This window comes from Anoplopoma fimbria, chromosome 3 (genome assembly GCF_027596085.1).
Source record: "Anoplopoma fimbria isolate UVic2021 breed Golden Eagle Sablefish chromosome 3, Afim_UVic_2022, whole genome shotgun sequence".
NCBI lineage: Eukaryota > Metazoa > Chordata > Actinopteri > Perciformes > Anoplopomatidae > Anoplopoma > Anoplopoma fimbria.
The window spans coordinates 14,438,442-14,457,939 of NC_072451.1; the positions used below are offsets into that span (position 1 = coordinate 14,438,442).

Below are 19,498 nucleotides of genomic sequence, written 5' to 3' on the forward strand. Positions count from 1 at the left end.
AACTGGATAATCACTGTTGGAGAGGGTATTACCAAATGGTCAATTTCACATCTAACTAGCTCTGTGTGTACTCCACGTGTCCCATTATTTTGTCTTTGCTAAACTTGAGCATTCTACTTGCAATTCAAAGCAAAAAGTTGGGACTGGATAGTTGACAAAGATTAATTTGAGGCAATTATAGCACATGGCTATTTTATAAAGTTAAGACGCAAAGAGAGTCTTTGGTAAAAGCTCACATTTCTGTTCATTAAATGGTTAAATATTTGCATCGGACAGGCGTATCAAACAGGCTGAGCACACTGGTTTAGGGGGAAAAAGGCGGTGCTATTAAGTTATGTGATGCAGTTCAAAGGGCAAACAGCTGAGGAAGAGGTGGTAGGAAGGGGCGCCTCCCAAAATCCATGTGAAAGTTTAGAATGTGCACTATCTGTGCGTGATATTAGGGCCACTTCTGATTATTCAACTCTTTCATTTCTTGAGTTCATCTGGCCAAATGACATTCCCCTCGCTTCAACTGTTTCCAGATCCTCCAAATATTTGGCAAAAACATTCGTAATCATTGTGATAGACACAATGGATCGAGTCAGCTGTGTGTATTGCGACATGGCCCCCACCCAAAACTGACGTCACGCTCACTGAACTATTCTGCCTTTGCTCCATTATTAGATTAAGTGAAAAGAAACCATCACGTGCAATGAAATGAGGTGAATGCATCACAGGATTCAACACATTTTGGTTAGCACTGCCTTTTTCCTACCCACTCAGACAATTGGTGACCAAATATTTGGGTTGATAAAAGGCATGCTACAACTATAATTGGCCAAATTGTATTGCAAAAATGGGTTATTTTCAAATGTAAGAACTGAACAAAAGCTTCTTCAGGCTGTTTTGTTCGTAATTTGTGTCTTCACAGGCTTTAATAAAGCCAAGTTATCTCACTACTGCACCTTAGGTGGTTTAAAATTGCCCAATTAGAGTCATCCACTCAACCCCCTAAAACCATAAAAAGCCATTCCACAAGTCTAATTTCTGGCTGCTCTTCCCTCACACTTTAATGCACAAATTTAAATGGATTAATAATACAGCCACCAGCCAAGCTTGAAAACAAGAGTTTCTTCTTCATCTTTTGTCCCCCGCCTATCACTTCTTCTTCCATTATGCTGTGCCCTCTCCTTCTGCAGCTTTGCACTTCTCCTTAGTCGGTTTGTGTTGGCATGCCGGCGCCTCTGGTATGCCCACTGGCCCCCTGAGATAAGCGCTTCGAATTCAAGTCACTGTTTCCAAACAACAACTCTGCAACTTTAAATGGCCGGGCTTATTCTTTTCGGGTGACATATAAAATTGATGTATTGATTTATGAAAAAAAAAGTTAACAGTTAAAGCATAGTAAAAGCAATCACATGCAGAAATACAAAACAAAAAATGTTTTCAATCCCCTGCACTGCACATCCGTCAAGGTCTCTCTGTGAGATGAAAAAGGAAAGCTGCAGCTGGTTGGCCACCAACCAACAAGGCTGAGTGCATTAAAATACCTCAACTAATTGACTGTTCTTTACTGAATATGGAAAAATGCAGTGATGACGATAGCAAACAAACTTCTTGGAGACTAAAAGGATTGAAGGCCTTCTTATTATCAACTGGAAACAAATCAGTGGAGCTGTTGGAGCGGCAAGACCATGAGAAAAACCACGTTTGATGAAGTTAAACAGAGACACAAAAAAAGCCTTATGAACAGAGTAGGATTTGTATATACTTTTTTGATATGGTCTGTCCTTATTGTAGATTTGCCTAAAAGTCTCTGTCTGTCTTTATGGGATGTAAGCCTCTCTCTCTGTGGAGGATCATCCTCTAAGGCTCAATTGTAAGAGAGCCTCTATCTGGTCTAACAGTAGAAACCGTTGGGTCGGCACGTACCGCTTCAAGTTTGCTCTTCGCTCATAAGTAGAAGTAACTGCAAATCTTACTTTATCTGTTAGTATTCTGCTGTTGTTCCGCGATGAATCCTCCGCTTCGTTCCGAGTACGCGTATTATCTCTTCAAACTTTTGGGAAAAGTTTAGATTTTTCTTCACTCGCTCCGTTCTTGTATCAGAATACTTAATGTCTGTCCCGAAATGTACTGCACGGTACTTTTAAAGCTGACACTAACACACACACACACACACACACACACACACACACACACACACACACACACACACACACCCCTCTTCCTGGCAGCTCAGCCCTCCCAGCCCCACCCTGCGTAGACTGAAGTTTCCCTCACCCGGGAGGTCCCGTTGAGTTTTAGGGCGCACGTAGTGTTTTAGCTACATGACGAGTGGCGCACCCGTCACACACACACACACACACACACACACACACACACACACCATGTCATACGAGGGAAGGGGGGTCTGAGGGAAGAATGTTTGTAACGCAGTAATAAGAGTAACTTCGACACACATTGACAGGAAGCAGACAGTAGGAAGAGGGCAGGAAGATAAGTATTGGCTGTTTGGATGTGTATGGTGATTCATCCAATTAAACGGTATTACGCCATCTATTTATACAATAACGCAGCATTGCCCCACCCAGTAACGCCAATCATAATATCAATTTTCAGTATGGGTTGACATGAAATCATACAGTAGTGTATCTGTTAATTCCAGCCCATAAAGATGGGTAAATTGTACTATCATTACCACAAATGTTGTATATTTAGGTAACAACCCTAACGCATAGTGGTAACCCCCAAAGATAAAGCTGAACCACAGTTTCAATAACGTGCAAGATTGAACCTCCTCTTTAGGAAAACACATTGAGTCAATGTCATCAGGGACATTCAACCTCTACTCCACTTTCAGTTCTCCTTCTTAGTTCAGTATACAGAGAAAAACCCCCCATCCAAAATTCAAACCATCTGATAACAAGCTCGAAAAGGCCGATTTAGGTAACAGAATCAAACATTTAGAAGATGCCCAGGGCATATAGCTGGTAATGAATATTAGGTAATTCTTACCAAACAGCAAAAGCCAAATGTGATGAAATTCCCACCGATCTTTGTGGTTTGGAAGGAGACCATAATGAAGTCATGATTACCAAGGGAAACTGAAGATGCCAGTCATTTTCCTCTTAGCTATCAGGTATCTGAATGCAAGTAAAAACAAGTATTGAAACTGAATTTGTAATGTGATGGTAGCGCTAGCTGAAATGTCGAAGTTCAAAGGTCACCTCAAAGGACTTTGAATACTTGTAGAAGATTTCACAGCCTTCCATTCAAAAGTCAGGGGGTCAACAAGGATACATCATGTGGGGATCATGAGCATCTCCAAATTTCATTGCAATCCATCCCGGAGTTGTCAATTACGTTTAATAAGTGAAAACTTGACCTCATGGTAGCACTTACCCAAATCACTAGTCTTCATCCTCTGGGGACCATGATTGTCTGTCAACCTAGAACGAGGAAACTGTTGTTCATTCCAGTAGTGTTGGATTAAATATTACATTACCTCCTGCTACACAGCAGGGGGGGTCAAACAATCTGGTCTGGGTCAGGGTTGGGGGAGAATCCTTTAGGCAGGATAAGTAGGGGCAGCATGAAACAAAATACAGTTGGTAACACATTGTAAATATTACAGCAATGACAAGGACACCACTTAAAATAATTTGTGGGGTTGTGGCACAGGCGTACTTGTATTGAATAGCCAATATGCAATATATTATAAAGGATTTTTAGACTGTTGAAGTTGAATTTTTTTGTCAGACACAGGTTTATATTTTCTCATATGAAAATAATACAATCAATCATTTCCTAGATGATTGATTGAAGAGTAGTTGTCAGGTTTGTGCAAGGTATTGTAAATTTCCCCGCTACGGGACAAATAAAGGATTATCTTATTTTATCTTATCTTATTTTAATTACCCTGTGGCTTTTTTTTTTCAGGTGGGCCACTTCCAGGCTTTGTGTATTGTGAATCATTGCTATTGTTTTAAGTTACACCTGCGCTTTTTCCAGCTATAATGTCTGCATTAACATTTTAAAAAGCCTTTTAGAAGAAAAAAAAAGTAATAAGATAACTTCAAAGAATGAATACATTTACTAAAAATTATTTGAAAAAAAAGAAGAAGAAGAATTGGAGCATAGAGCATACATTACATTTTGTCATGACTATTTGTATTTTGAAAAATGCAGACCATTTACCAGTCTTATTGTTCAACTTGTTGGCTTGACAGCGGCGTGATAAATGACAGGGACAACATTTGTGGAATCTACAGAGCAGTGGGCGTGAGAGGAAACATAAAGGTGACCTGGGTTCGCTGAGTATCTGAGCATAACAGATGGGATTGGGTCCTGGCTCTCACACTGTACGTGGGAAAGCAGCGGACCAAAGGAAACTTGTGGGAGAAAATACGTATTGGGATTGTGGAGAAATGTGGTTTTTATGTTATATATACATTTTTACTGAAAATCAATTGCCGTTGTTCATTGTGTGGACAACGTATGAGCGCCTCTGTTCTGCAAACATACAGTACAGCAGGATTGGCCTTGTGTCAAGGAGCTTCATTGTGAATATTTTTGGTATGCGCTCTTTTGACACGTCACTGTTAAGTAATAACCAAATTCCTCTGACCTTTTCTGAACTTATGAGGATCAAAAAGGCCAAAACACACACTAAATGAAAACTGCCAAACATAAGAAAATAGCCAGATCAAAAATAATACAGTGGATTAAGACCGTGTAAATTGAATGTCCATATGGTGTTTAAGAAATAGTTTGACATTTTGCTAAATGCAAATGCCTTTTTAGACAAGATTTTGATTTAGAAGATCGAATCTTCTCATCCCTCAGCAAAAAAACAAAACAACGACAACAAATATGGTTCCTAACATCTCTTACTATAGAAATAACAGAAGACCAAGCATCTGAAGTATTGTTTCCATTCCGCTTATGACTAATGAAACCTCTCACCCTGATGATCATATTATCATGCAACCACACCAGAGAGCGATAAAGAGAGAAGACAACTTTAATGTGTGCCGTAATTTTTTTTTAATTGTTCACTCCTATATTAAGCACAAGTTGAGTATTTTCCATTGGAAATTGCTGCTGCAGTCGATTTGTGTGATTCATCAAGAGCTGTGCGTGTTTAACAATGGTGTGATGAAATGTGTCTGTGTGACTCTTAATCAATTTCCATGTACATTCACAGTTTGCTGTGCGGGCATGAATCCGCCCATTCATGTGCTGCAGTTGCTCCTGAGATGAACACAAACAGACAAAGCCAACATGAGCTCCGCTGTTGAACAAATTATTTATCTGTTGCTGTTGCCTCTCTGCATTAAAGCGTGCTGCTCTCGCTATTACAACAAATCCAGAGCATGTAATGTTCACTTTCTCCTCTGTGTAGTCTATTAAAGGCAAAGCTATGGGGTTTTTAGTGCACGTTTTAGACAGGAAATGTGTTTCTTTCTGAAAAGTGTTGAATCATTTACAAAGAGCAGACCATAATTTAATCATTTATGATTGCTTTCCATAGTTTTCTAATCCCACAAGCTCTCTCCATTTACATTGTCTGTGCGAAGCCTCATGATTTTCTTACTTATATTGAGTTGTATAGCTACATTTAGGTAATCCTCAATTAAACTGTCTAACAACACTAAGTGTCGACAGCAGCTCTGTATTTTGGCCCAGCGTTGCCTTTAAGCTAATTGCTAACTTCATAATGCTAACATGCTCATAATGACAATGCTGACGTGATGACTGAATGATAACCAGGTATAACAATGTTCACTAGGTTAACCATATTAGCCTGTGATATTGGCATGTTAACATTAGTAATTTATCACTAGACCCAATTTGGTCATAACAATAAGTAGGTTTCTGGGAAAAAAACCAAATTGGGATCTGGTGTTATTAAATTTATCCTTACAAATTATAACATTCATCCAGAGGGGAACACGAATTGCTGTACCAAATTCAATGGCAATCATAGGAAATGGCAGTCTCATAGTTTCTGAGATATTTCAGTCTGGACCGAAGCGATGGACCAACAACCAACTGACTGGCATCGCCATCCCCAGACATTTTGAAATCTCTAAATCATCTCCTTCACTTTATCTAATTATTTTTAATCAGTGGAGATCTGATTTATCTCTTTTAACTGGATAGTGGACCTCGTAATAATGAAAGTACATTCAGCCTTTAAGATATTATTTTCTTCCCCCATTTTTCTAATTCAACTTGCTTGGAATCTGATTCATTTGACAACACAGACGGTTGGCAAGAATATGTTACTCTTTAGAAGAAGTATTACGCTGCCTTTACTGGCACAGAGAGGGCAGGAGTGCCATTGTTCCAATTGAGTTGATTATTTTGATTTATTTATCTATGTATTTCTCCTATCTAAGGGTTGGCGGTTTGATCCCCGGCTCTGGCAGTCCATGTCGATGTGTCCTTGGGCAAGCCACTTAACCCCAAATTGATCCCGCAGGCTTTTCCTGCGGTGTATGAATGTGTATGAATGTTAATTAGTGTCCTGATTGGCAGGTGGCAACTTAGTAGCAACCTGCCATCAGTGTGTGAATGGGTGAATGATGATATGTAGTGTAAAAGCGCTTTAAGTGGTCGGAAGACTAGAAAAGTGCTATTCAAGTACAGTCCATTTACCATTCACATCTCTGGCACTCAAATCAAATCCTTCATAATTTTACAGTTATTCATAAGAAGGCTCGAAACAAGTGCTGGTGACCTTCAAATTGGCCTACAAATTGAAAATTGGCTTTTCTATTTTCTACTGCATATAGAGCTATAAACCACCAAGGTCCCCCTGCTTTGGGAAGGTACAAGGTCTTTCACATCAAAAGCCCTCATAAAGTCAGGAGTCACTGGTGTTATAGTGGGGTTACAGGTCTTTCTTTGATTGAGTCTCATGCAGCCTTGGGTTCCAGGCCACACATTTTACCTCACGTAGTTTTTGGGTGACCGTTGTCATTGGATCCTTATACCAGAAAACTCACCATGCTGCCCTCTGGTGGTTGAAGCTCAGTTCATTTTATGACTGACAATTAACTTACTGCAAACAACCAATGATTTATGTTTGACATGTGGACAGCAAACGATTATTTGTAATATTCTCCGTTAGATATTTAATCACATCATGCTTGTTTCAACACAAGAGAGTTTGTAATGGTTAATAACAAATAGTCATTAGGGGAAATCTCTGAACTAGAGATCGTCAAAACAAGACTTCATATCTGTAGTATTAACACTCTGGGAATTAATACGTCAGTTTTTGTTTTATTAATTGGCTGGAGGCCATATACATCGGTGTTAATTTACTTAACAAAATAGTCAGGCCATGTTTATTTTAATTACGGCCTATAATGTAAAAGGTATTTGTAACTGTTAAGTAATAGTCTTTTATTTTTTCAAGAAGGACACTGTAGGTTGGGTCACAAGGGAAGCAACACTACACCTGCATAGTCTGTTTTCATGTTATGCGTAGTTGCATATATTTAACAAATAATAATTTTTAAGAATTTAACAATGATTCAAGAAAAGATACAAGAAGCAGTTGAAACAGGATACAATCATGGGTGTACCCTTCAGTGAAGCCAAAGCTGAAGCAGTAATGCAGAGCAATATCACGATTGCCTGGCAAAAAGCGTAAGCTTTATGAAATAAGGCAAAAAATGGGAAGAATGACAACAATAGGAAAACAACAAAAGAGAGTTTACAATAGTATCAAAACTCAAGTTAGGACACACGGGGCTAAATAAAACAATGCAAATAATGGGAACACATCAATCAGGTTTGTGAATGTGGCGTAGAAGAGGAAACGGTGAACATGTTATCCGTCACTGACCGAACTATGAAACACATAGAGAAAAGCAAAAGAAGAAATTATGGGGTGGGAATATTGATTTTTAAAATTGTATTTACCATTGAGGCAGGGAACTGGATTAATGCAGATAATTATCTGTTTGTTTGTGTTTCTCCTACTTCTAAGGGAATAGGGAACGCTGGCTCACACTCCAGTACACTAGGTGGCGGTAGTGCACCTTTACCGGTAGTCCCCACCCACTATTAAACAATTTGAAGAAGAAAAGGTGAACGAATACTACGTCATCAATACGCGCCAAAACACGCAGTCTCTGGCAGGTCTTCATATCTTACACGTGAGTTAAACTACATTTTTCTTGCCTTCCACAAATTCAGTTTTTATCGACCCAAATGTCTCATTCAAATCGCATTTTACAATTTGCTAAAGACGTCCACTTGTTTCAAGAAAATATCGAGCTAGTTTGTGTCACGTTTCTCTTGCAGGGAGTTAGCGTGGACGTCTCCTCAGCTATCGTCTTGTATATGTAGAGTACTTCTGTACAGAATATGTCAATGATAAAGAATATGTCACAACTTATACGACTAATGACACTGTCGGAATCATTAACCATTGGTAAATGCGGTACACCTTGCAGTTGCCCAAATATCTTGCTTGCATATCATTTCCAATTTGATCTTACGTTGTCCTATGTCAGGGTTGGCAGAAGTCGACAACACAACAGTTATAACAAACATTAGGAAAACGAACAACGGGGCTTTCCTAACTTTCCACCAACGTTCGCTGGACGTTGCTTTTGTAACTTTCTGCAGAAGTTGGTGGGACGTGTATTTGTAACAATTCAATAAAAAGATATATAGTCCAAAATCACAAATTTGCGTCAGAGGGCTTTACTATCCGTACACATGTGACATCCTCTGTCCCGAAAACCTTCACATTGTCACAGGAAAAACTCCCCTAAAAAACCCCTTTAAGGGGGAGGGGGAAAAAAGGAAGAAACCTATGGGAGAGCGACAGAGGAGGGATCCTTCTCCCAGGATGGACAGAATGCAATAGATGTCATGTGTACAGAATGAAGAACAAAACAGAGTTACAACACATTCAATGTATATGATATAATAAGAGTAGTACGCAGAGTAACGAAGGAAAGAATTAAGACTACTTATAATAACAGCGGCAATGACTATAGTAGAATTATAATAATGATATAGGGAAAAGTAATAGTAATTCGACTAATAATAATGATGGTAGTAGCAGTGGGTGTCAGCCAAGTCACGGCAGGAGGTGAGACCACATTCCAGGTACCACCGCGATCTGCAAAGGTTGTTTTTCTAATATCTGCCTGGATATTTTGTCGCCTGAAGGATAATGTTAACATTTCCATGTAGAGCTTTCAGTTATATGTTGCTTGATGGTTAGATTAATATTAATGCGTCATATTTTAACTCAACTTTTAAGCACCAGACCTACAGTCGCACTGCTCGGGACCAACTTGGCCCAGGCAGCCGGTCAAATCAAGCAAAAGGCGGGCTGTACTACTTTTACACTGCCATCTTGTTTTGATGCTGGTAGATTGTTGTAGGAATGGACAATGGCAAATGCAGGCAAACAAGTTTATATTAGCAGATTTAATTGATTTACATTAACTTACATTTAATGTAGCGCCTGGTTGTGCAAGCAGCCCGCTCCACAGGCCCCCACAGCTGTTTTGCCCGGCAAGCTTTTCCAAGTGATGTGCACCTGTTGTGATGAGGCTTGTTGTGATTGGGGCCTAACGTTGAAGTTTGGTGTCTTTTCAGTGAACCAGACTGTGGGCCATTTCTGACAGTTTGTAGCTGCAATTTGTGTTGGTGATCAGCTATGTCATGGCAGGCGTATGGGTCGAAACCATGGAAGCACAGTGTTGAGTGTGAAGATGTTTGTATGATTGCTTCTTGAGAATAGGCTTTTTTTCAACGGGCATTGCACTAGTTGCACTAAATACTTGTATTTGCATCAAAGCCCAACATTTTAGTAACATTAGTGTGCAGCGTAAACCACTCATGATGAAGACGTGCTGTTTGGCGCATAAGGAGAATGTCGACTTGACCATCAAATCCTAACGATGACTTTTTGTTGTTTCCTTTTCTAGCCAGAAGATCAAACTGTGCATCCTCTCTAACCAGATCAAGTAATTCTACTCATAGCCTGCATGCTGTGAAGTCCATGCTATGTTGGCGAAAACAGAGGAAAGGAAGCGGCAGAAAGACGAAGGAAAGAAAAGGAGACACCCTGGTGAAGATGGCGATGGAGGAGAGTGGAAGAGGAGGGGAGGAGAAGAAGGAGAAGGGTGTCAGGCAGACAGTGGCAAGAAGCGCCTGGACGCCCTGAGCGTGGGCTATTTCCGCCGAGTTGGGGAAAGACTCGGCGAAGGCTTTGAAGAAAATGAGGAGAGAGGTGAGAGGGATTATTCTTCTGGACATCTGAGCAAGTAGACACCTGGAAGTGGACTAAAGTTGTAAATGTGCATCAGAAAGGAACGTGACACTAGTACACCATCTTATTAGAACAAAAATTGGTGACTTTGAACTGCAATATTTAGTAAAAACAAAATATTTAAGTGAGGTTGGATTATATCGAAAATCCTCTGCCAATGTGTCTTGTTGAAGTTTATAACACTGTACAAACTGTCAGATCTATAATATTGAGCTGCCAAATATTTGTTGGGTGTTAAATATCTTTCAGTAATTAGTTAGACCAAACAAGCAATTTGAAAATGTCACCTTAAGGAAATTGTGACAAACAGTTTTCAATGTTTTCTAACATAATAAAATAAATGGATTACAATTAGTATAACTGGCAGATTAATGAAAACGATAATTAGGTGCAGCTCTACTTCCTATTTTAGTTTTCCTTAGCATTTCAGAAGAAATAATCTTCTATTACTAGTACAGTAAGTAAGGGGAAGAAATTTGATATGGCTTAACAGTAATCAGATTATTACAGTGCATGTAAACACGTACTCCAATTAATTACCCCCGTAACCTAGTTTTCCTATGTAATCTGGTTACTTAAGTACATATAAACTTCCAGTTGCATATTCATGACATCTTGTGGTCGCATTGCCCACGCATTATATATATCAAGTAATATATCAAGCAAGTTCAGCTGCCATCATTTTTCCAGTTCCTCCATCATTTTTCCAGTTCCTCCAACTACTGTCAAAATTACTCATCTATAAAAAAAAATGTAATTACTCAATATTGTAAATGCTCCATTGCTGCCTGTGTATAAATCTCAGTCGACTCTTCATATTTCTTCTGTAGAGATGTTTGTGGAGAACGTCCTGACAGAAGTTAAAGGTAAAGCGACGGTTGTGGGGATGGACCGGACAGGAAGCATCACCCTGGAGCGGCTGCTCCCTCTGTGCAGTCTTGACCAGGTGGCGGAGGTGCTGGCTGAGCTGGGTGGTGCATCGGGGTCAGAGTTTAAGGTTGTTTCTTGCAACCCGTGCGGAGGCCACGTGATGGAGAGTGCAGTCAGACAGATATCCAGGTGGACTGGTAGGTTTACATGCTACATTTCTGAGTGGTAGACTGCTCATAATTGTACGAAAAGCTTTGGAATACATGTATGAATAACAACTCAGCTTTCTGTGTCTTTGTATTATTCATTCATTTTTAGAATCATCACAAAAGGAGTCAGAAGAAGAAGATGAAAACGAGAGTTGTGACTTGTTGGAGGCCCAGGTGTTGTCTTTAAGTCAGGTGGTGAGAGACAACGTTGCAGAGTTCATCAAACACGTCCATGGCTCACATGTAGTCCGCACACTTTTACATGTGCTGGCAGGCTGCGTCGGACCACCGCGCACTGAGACTCGTCCAGGTACGCACACACACAAAGTCTTTGCTTGACCTAACACAGGAGTTTTTAGAGACTATGGGCCTCACCTCGGACATTTGTCACTCCTACTATAATTAATGTTTATCTAAACTCTATTCGATGGATAATCACAGGGGAAATGTATGGAATGGTTAAGATGAAGCAAGAGAACTAAGAATCAATTCAAGAAGGTTGGTGCAGGGATGAGGTTGTCTCGCTCGTGCGCGCGCGTGCGTGTGTGTTGATTATTTGTTTATGTGATAAACATTATTTAAGTCAAAAAATATGTAGGACCTTTTGTAAGTGTTAACTTCTGTCTCCTCCTTTTCGAACATGAAATATATAGTTTATTATTTATTATATTTTCACTATTAATTTTATTGGTTAGTCTTGTATCATTTGTTAAAGGTAGTCCTTATAACTAACCGACTAAATAATAAATTAAAAAAAAGGAATGATTCCTTGGTTTTAGAACTACATTTCCCATAATTAGGATGCTTTGGTGGATGTTAACGGCAAGTCAGTTGGTTAGCTGTGGGCAACAACTTGAGCCCTGTTTAAATAAGCCTGTATTTGTTTACAATTTGGCAAATTGGCACTATTAAGAGTTTACAGAATAAGTATTAGCTCTCCCTGTTTGCTATGTACACATGGATGTACAGATCGATCAGTGGATATCTTTGGTACTGAAGAAAACTTAAAAACATGGTAATTGTCAGGCAAATTCTGTTAAAAGGAGCGCCTTTTTCATGATTTTTTTTTTTTAATGCGAATTTATAGAAGATTACACTGACTGTTGGTAAACGGGTCAAATCAGTAACCAAGCTATAACAAGCTCTATTTACCTTCTAGTTGAGTTTAGAACACCAGCATCACCCGTCCCCTTCACCTCACGCAGTGTCTTCGCCTCACGGCTCTCCCACCTCGTCTCTCCCATGCCTGAATTCTAAGTGGCAGAGATTGAAAACCCCTGGCCTAATAAAGCTGCTGTTGTCGAATGTTAGTGACCCTGCATTTTCCATTTTCTGCCGACACTGACTCTAGCCAACCTTCTGACTGACTGTTCACCCTACAAAATAAGTGATTTTGTCCTCTTGGTGTGGTCATCGCCTCAGTATTTGCTTTTTTTTCCAACAAGAGCAATAGGAAGAAAATCAGGCTTTTGATCTGTTGTCTTAGTCAGTGCTAGTTCTTTGAGAGGCTTGCCGGGTGTCAGGACCTCTACACACAGAAGCTTGTTGCTCCGAGCTTGCATTAATGTGGTATTTTGTTATTCTTTATTTTCCAGGTGCAAAGAACCGCAACATTGCTCCTCAGCTGACAGACTTTGAGATTCCCACATCATTTTGGTACGAGCTGAAAAGCCTTACAGAGACCCTGATGGACAACGTTAATCGTGAGTCATCTTTCATCAAACCCAAGCACCTGAATCCTTATCCTTGTTGTTGCCAGAATGAAAAGGGCATTCATTATGGTCAGCTTTTTCACATAGGGGAAATCGCAGTATTGCAGAACAAAGGGTACTATCAGTATCTATTTCTGTTATATAATACATATTCTGTTATTTGGAATTGTGCAAGGTGTAAACAGGCTGTTAATTAACTTTTTATGAGTTTTTGAATAGTTAATTTCTGACTTTGGATATTTTAAAGTAACATACATAAAGAAGTATTTTGGTGGATGTGGTAGAAAGGTGAGATTGAGGGGGAGGTGCAACTGTTTGTCTTAAAAAAAACATTTACTGACGGACTTTGAAGGTTATTTTACTTCGACTATTTTTGTGCATTAAACATTTTTGAATAGTAGGTGAAGTGTGCATGCCCCATGATCTTTTGAAAGGGAGTATTTCAAAAAAATCTGATATCCCCAATTCAACACTGTTATCAGTGCTGCCTCCGTTTTCTTCTACTCTGCTTGCAGCTGTGGCAGTTTTCTTGGAATCAGAAAAACATTTAAGCCTGTTAAATGCGAGCGAAGACTCTGAGGAGAGTCAAAGGGGAAGTGCTCAAGGGCAGATTCTTGTACACCGTCTGGATTTTGTTTGGAATTCATATGATAAATCCAATCTCGTCGCTTTAATATCAAAACAAAATAGTCAATAAATAACCTCGGGGCAAATGCACTGGCTGCAGAGAAACCAAAGTGGCTTTTAACGGAGCTCCCCTGCACAAGGACAAAAGTTTCTGCATAACAGGAGAGTACAACCACATATGCGTCTGAGATGTAGCTCTTCTAATAGGCCTTTGAAGTGATGGAGACTGGTACAATTCTGTTCTAATGAAAGATGGTAACCTGCTTTTGCTTCGTAATAAAAACTATGAGTCCTGCAGATCTGCTTAGAATGTATCACCTTCTCAGATATCACACTATTCCACTACATTGGGTGTTGGTTACTAACAAACAAAGAAGTGTAGCGTTTTGCCACAAAAGGAATTTCTGAAGAAGACTGCAAACTTGTTTGAATTGCATGCTAACAATCTGCATACTACATACTCAGCCAGTATGAACTGCATACTGCCTAATGATTAAGTGCCGCCACTGGATAGTCTGAAGAGCTACAATGCATTTTGGGGCAGTTGAGTCCGTCCAGTAAGCTTGCCTCATATAATTAGAAATTCTTGCTCATTTAAAATACATCCGGGTATTTATCATGTACACACGATTTGCACGCTGTTGAAACGCACTCAATTTTATGTCCTTAGTATGAATACTATGTTAGTATGCGATTACGAACGAAGCCATGAATTTAAAATATAAAAAATCGACTTTGCAAATGTTTTATTTGGATGGAAATATAGCCATAACCATAATGGATGATGATATTTGAGTTAAAAAATATGGTAACAATATATCAACAGTACATAAAATAACCAATCTTGATACGAATCCCTGAGATTTGTATGTTTTCAAGAGTTGTCATCAAGGTACATACTTTTTACAGGTATGGACATTTTACAGTGTAAAAATCAACTTGTCATTGCTCTCCCATGGACAGACTGTAATGGTTATGAAACCATCCTTAATAAGCGATTATCAGCCTGGCAGATTTATCAGTTTAGCACTAGAGGTCAATGCATCAGACCTCAAGAATACACACAATGTGTCTTGGTGGGAAACGCTGGATGTAGATGTATTATTTTGTTTGCCAGAGGGCATCTTTAAATTGGCAGAAAGGTCTAAAAGGCACTTTTTCTCTCCCATTGTGTCTCTTTCCTCCCTAGTGAGTGTGACGGATGCTGTTGCCAGTGCAGTGTTCCAGACCATGTTGACCGTGTGCCACAGAAAGCGACCTAAACTCTGCAAACAGCTCCTCAAAAGCACCATGGAGTACCTGACCAGTCGCAACGCTGCTCCAGGAGTGAGGTAAGAGACGACACTTGCACCGTTTCCCTTCTGTCCTGGAAGAACACGCCATGACATGTTATATAACTGCTGGTTTTTGTTTTTTGCACTCCTTTCAGTCCCCTTCTGGTCTTTCTCAAGGACCCGGCCTCCAGTCACCTCATTGAGACCATCATACAGCTATCCCACAAGTCGCTTCTTCGGGATCTCTACAAGAACCACCTCGAGGGTCAGCTGGTGGAATTATCCCTCCATTCCATCGCCAACTTCCCCATTCAGAGGCTAATGGCAGCCTCGGCCAAATGCAAAATGGTTGGTCGTTATGTCTGCATGTCACACGGCAAAGGATCAAAGTCAGAATTTTGCAGATGCAAGGATGATTTTCTCTCTCTCCCTCTTTCTCCGTAGTTCCTGAGGTTGTTTGATGAGCTGATCCAAGGTGTGGAGGCCATCTTGGCCTCAGGTCACATGGGTGTGATTGTCCAACTGGCCGAGAGCTGTGCAGAAAGCGGAGAGAAACAGGAAGAGATGATACAGTGCCTCCTCCGTGTAAGCGACAAAGGGTGTAATTGAGACGTTACGATCCACATGGGTTTTAAATCAATACGACAACACCCTAGTTTTATTTATCTCTCCCTCTTCGTGACTGAAATCAAAAGTGCGTAACGACACAGTCAAGCTACTTGTTGTTTGATTTGTGAGTAATGAAAACCTTGTTGATGTTTTGCCTCCCAGGCATTCCACTGTGCTGAGCCCGGCACTCGACACGTCAGCTGCCTCCCTCTCTTCATGTCCCTGCTCACCTATGAGGTGTATTACCACTCTGACGCAGAAGAGGGCGACACACAGACAGAGGTAAACCACAGAGAGGAGTCAAATCAAATCATTTTGGGCTGGATTTGAATTTAAGTCTTGATATTTCAGTTTTATATTTAGTGCAAAGTTGCACTTCTGTTGTTCTTGATCATTTCTAGGTACCGCTATCCTCCATCTGTTACCACGGATCCCGGCTGGTCCAGGCGCTGGCCAAGTTCAAGGAGCGCTCACTCCTCCTCAGCAGCCTGCGCACTATGACCCCTTCTGACCTCCTCAAGCTAGCTTCTGACCCCTCGGGCAGCCACGTCCTCCAGGCCCTCATCACCACATCCAGCGACAAGGGGAGAGGCAAGATCCTCAAGAGACTGGAGGTACGACTACAGGGACATTATAGAATATTATAGAATAGGAAGCTGGTTAGTGATGTAGCAAGAGGATTCTATAGCTTACTTTAAGCTATTAACATTTTTCTTTTTACAGGTTTAAAAACTACTGTTATACTACTATTGTTTTTGTTTTTGGTCTTTCAATAGAATTGAAATTGAATTATTTTACAGTAACTTCTGTTGTTCACCGTAAAAAGACAGATTTCAGCTCTATATCAAATGCTGCGGCTTCTTGTTTATATAATGCCTCCAGTCTCTATATAAACTCCACCCCCTTGAGGAAATTCTTAAAATTAGACTTAAGGTAATACAGAGCTAAAGTGAAGTCAGAACTTCTGAGTAACTTTATTGAGTTACAGAAGCTGGCGGAACAGAGGCTTGACTAGATGTGATATCATGTAGGTGATAATTAATGGGAATCAGGTCACTGATTCCAAATCTCAAGTTTATTTCAATGTACAACATATGTGGTTATCAATCCATGCCGCCCCGGATATTAACATCTCAAAGAGTGTACATCAAGAAGTACACTACCAACACTCGGATCATAAATCCCAGTGGAAGTCAAAGATAAAAATGCGTCAACTATATAAACTGGTCACTTTATTAGGTACACCTGCTGTTCTACTCGTTTACGCAAATATCTAGTCAGCCAATCACGTGGCAGCAACTCATTGCATTCAATGCAGGCATATAAGGGACTTTGAACGTGGCATGGTTGTTGGTGCAAGACTGGTTTGAGTATTTTGGAAACTGATAATCTACTGGAATTTTCACGCACAACCAACTCTAGGGTTTGTGGAGAATGGTCCAAGAAAAATAAACTATCCAGTGTGCGGCAGTTCATAGGCCGATAATGCCTCATTTTTTGCAGAGGTTCAGAAGAGAATGGCCAGACTGATGGCCATGATGTTTTTGGCGGTTTTAATCACTCGCTGTAGAGCCCTCCTGTCCTGGGCCGTGCACATCCCATACCAGTTTGTAGTGTTTCCAATCAGGATGCTTTTATTGTTCCTCTGTAAAAGTTTCTGATAGAAAGGCACCTGTAGCTTAAATAACCATGCGTTACGACCGGGGTATGCAGAATAGCCCCTCTGAACGTACAACAATGTATAACACGTTGAACCTTGAAGCATATCGCCTACAGTAGCAGAAGACCACACACCACTGCTGTCAGCTAACAATGGGGAAACGGAGGTTACAATTGGCAGGGGTGCTCCAAAATTGGACAATAGAAGATTGGAAAAACCTTCAGCTGGTAGGGACAGAATTTGGAGTTAATGAAAGCATGGATCCATCCTGCCTTGTACCAACAGTTTAGGATGGTGGTGGTGGTGTAATGATTTGGGCGATATTTTCTTGGCACACTTTGTACTCCTTAGTACCAATTGAGCATTCTTTAAATGCCACAACCTACCCTAGTACTAATGCTGCCATTAATCTACACCAGTTTGGCTTTCTGTTATTGCCAAAACTATGGACATCTGTAACAAGACCCTATACCACAACTCTAAAAATTCATAGATATTTTTAAAATTTAAGTTTTTATTTAATTTTGTTGTATCTGGCCTTCTGGTGTCAAAGTGCAAGAAATTAATAATTCAGTACACTTTTCTGTTTGAAGTGAAACCTTGACATCAACACAGATCCTCACTCTTTCTTCATTCTTTCCCATTTATCTTCCCAGGGCCAGTATGTTTCTATGGCCTGCTCCAGGTTGGGTAGTCGGGTGCTGGAAGCCATATGGAACACTTCTTCAGTCAGTCAAAGGCAAAGCATTGCACAGGAACTAGGTAATACTGACTTAGAGGGTTGAATTATTTTATATTCAGTTTTGTACAATGTTCACATCCCTGTCAATGACTTCCATTCCCATCTCCCCTTCCAGTGCAGAGTGAAAACCAGCTGAGGTCAGATCAGTTTGCTCGCCACGTGTGGGCCAAATTTGCCCTCCCCCACTTCTCCCTCAGAAGAGCCCACTGGCTGGAAATACAGACCGGCGAGTCCAAGAAGCGGAAGCTCTTTAGTGACATTCTTGCATAACATTTTTTGTATATAATGTTTTAGGGTTTTTGCTATGTAATTGGATAAAAAAAATAAAGAAGAAAAATACATCTTATTTGTGTGCTATTTTTTAAACTACTCAAAAAGAGCATGGATCCTTTTAGATTTGTTCAAACTTTGTGTAAATGCTCATAGACACCAAAAATAGATTCTGTAGAAATATTTGCTTGATTTTGAGAATTGCCCAGTTTTTTGCCCCATGTATTTTTTTCATTTTCACATACCTTGCCTTGAAATTTTGTAGGGACACAGGCATAACGGTGAGCAACTAATAACATGTGAATGGTGCAAGCAGAGTTCATATTATTTCATTACTTTCTCTTGAAAATTGAAAATACAGTGCAAAATGGGTGGATTTGGGTCCCCTTACTGTCCCCTAAAGTATATTCATATGGGCAGACAGAAAGTAGTTAAGTAAAAGTTATGTTACTATTTAAATATACATAAAAGTTAAATTACACAAAAGAACAACTTTGTTCAAGAGTAAATGTCATTTTTTTACTTCCACCCCTGGGTTTAAATATTTTCAGTTATACCGATCAAATCTTTTGATGTGATATTATTTCAATGCAAGTTTCAGATTTATTTATATAAAATAAAAATGTATGAAAATATGTTCTGTGGCACAAACGGATCCTTAAGAATGGCAATGTAGTTGTATCCACTGTACTATTTGACGTAAGGAACAGCATGGCCACTAGGGGCTGCTAGTGTAATATTTATTCTCTGAGTCTATCTAGTTTGCCAAACTTTAAAGGAGTAAAGCAACACTAGCTCAAATGTGTGAACCTAAAGTCACTAAAGGAAACACTGACCCAAAGGTGTGAAAGCTGAAACTTCATATTTTAATTGCCGTTGATATTGCTGAATATTAATGGCAATAACAGAGCTGAGACAGTATGCCTGTAAGCATGCACAAGTAACATTTTTAAAAGCGGTTTCAGTACATGAACATACTAAACATTAGTGGGAAATATATCAGTCTGAAGTAGATCTGAAAACGATCCGACAATCTTTGAAGCTTTATTCTTCTGTTCCCCTGAACGCTTCCTCGTCATTTCTTAACACAAACAATTTCAGGCTGTTAGGAATCTCTGTGTGCCACAGCGGCAAGCTCCTTTTGTCACAGGCCTGTGGGAGACGCATTAGCTTAGTCACAAAGGGTAACATCGATTATATATTGACTTGAAGATGGAAGGCCTTCATC

The 19,498-nt window shown here is 39.9% G+C and overlaps 2 protein-coding genes across 3 annotated transcripts in view; one reads left to right on the top strand and one right to left on the bottom strand.

Annotated features, from left to right (window-relative positions):
- tgm1l1 (transglutaminase 1 like 1) overlaps positions 1-9,541 on the bottom strand; it is a 25,852-nt gene extending 16,311 nt beyond the window's left edge. The window contains exon 1 of one of the 2 annotated variants that reach the window (XM_054596070.1): positions 9,474-9,541. The gene's annotated coding sequence lies outside the window, so the exon portion shown is untranslated. Of the gene's footprint in view, positions 1-1,964; positions 2,166-9,473 lie in introns of those variants that run through there. The other variant, XM_054596069.1, reaches the window with a different exon arrangement.
- On the top strand, positions 8,051-18,327 carry LOC129088835 (nucleolar protein 9). Its single transcript, XM_054596071.1, has 12 exons — positions 8,051-8,159; positions 9,954-10,258; positions 11,128-11,364; positions 11,486-11,686; positions 12,972-13,079; positions 14,905-15,046; positions 15,145-15,337; positions 15,434-15,574; positions 15,761-15,880; positions 16,000-16,212; positions 17,915-18,020; positions 18,116-18,327. The coding sequence occupies exons 2-12, from the start codon at positions 10,033-10,035 to the stop codon at positions 18,268-18,270; spliced, it is 1,842 nt and encodes a 613-aa protein (XP_054452046.1). The 5' UTR covers positions 8,051-8,159; positions 9,954-10,032; the 3' UTR covers positions 18,271-18,327.
- Positions 18,328-19,498: the final 1,171 nt, after the last annotated feature.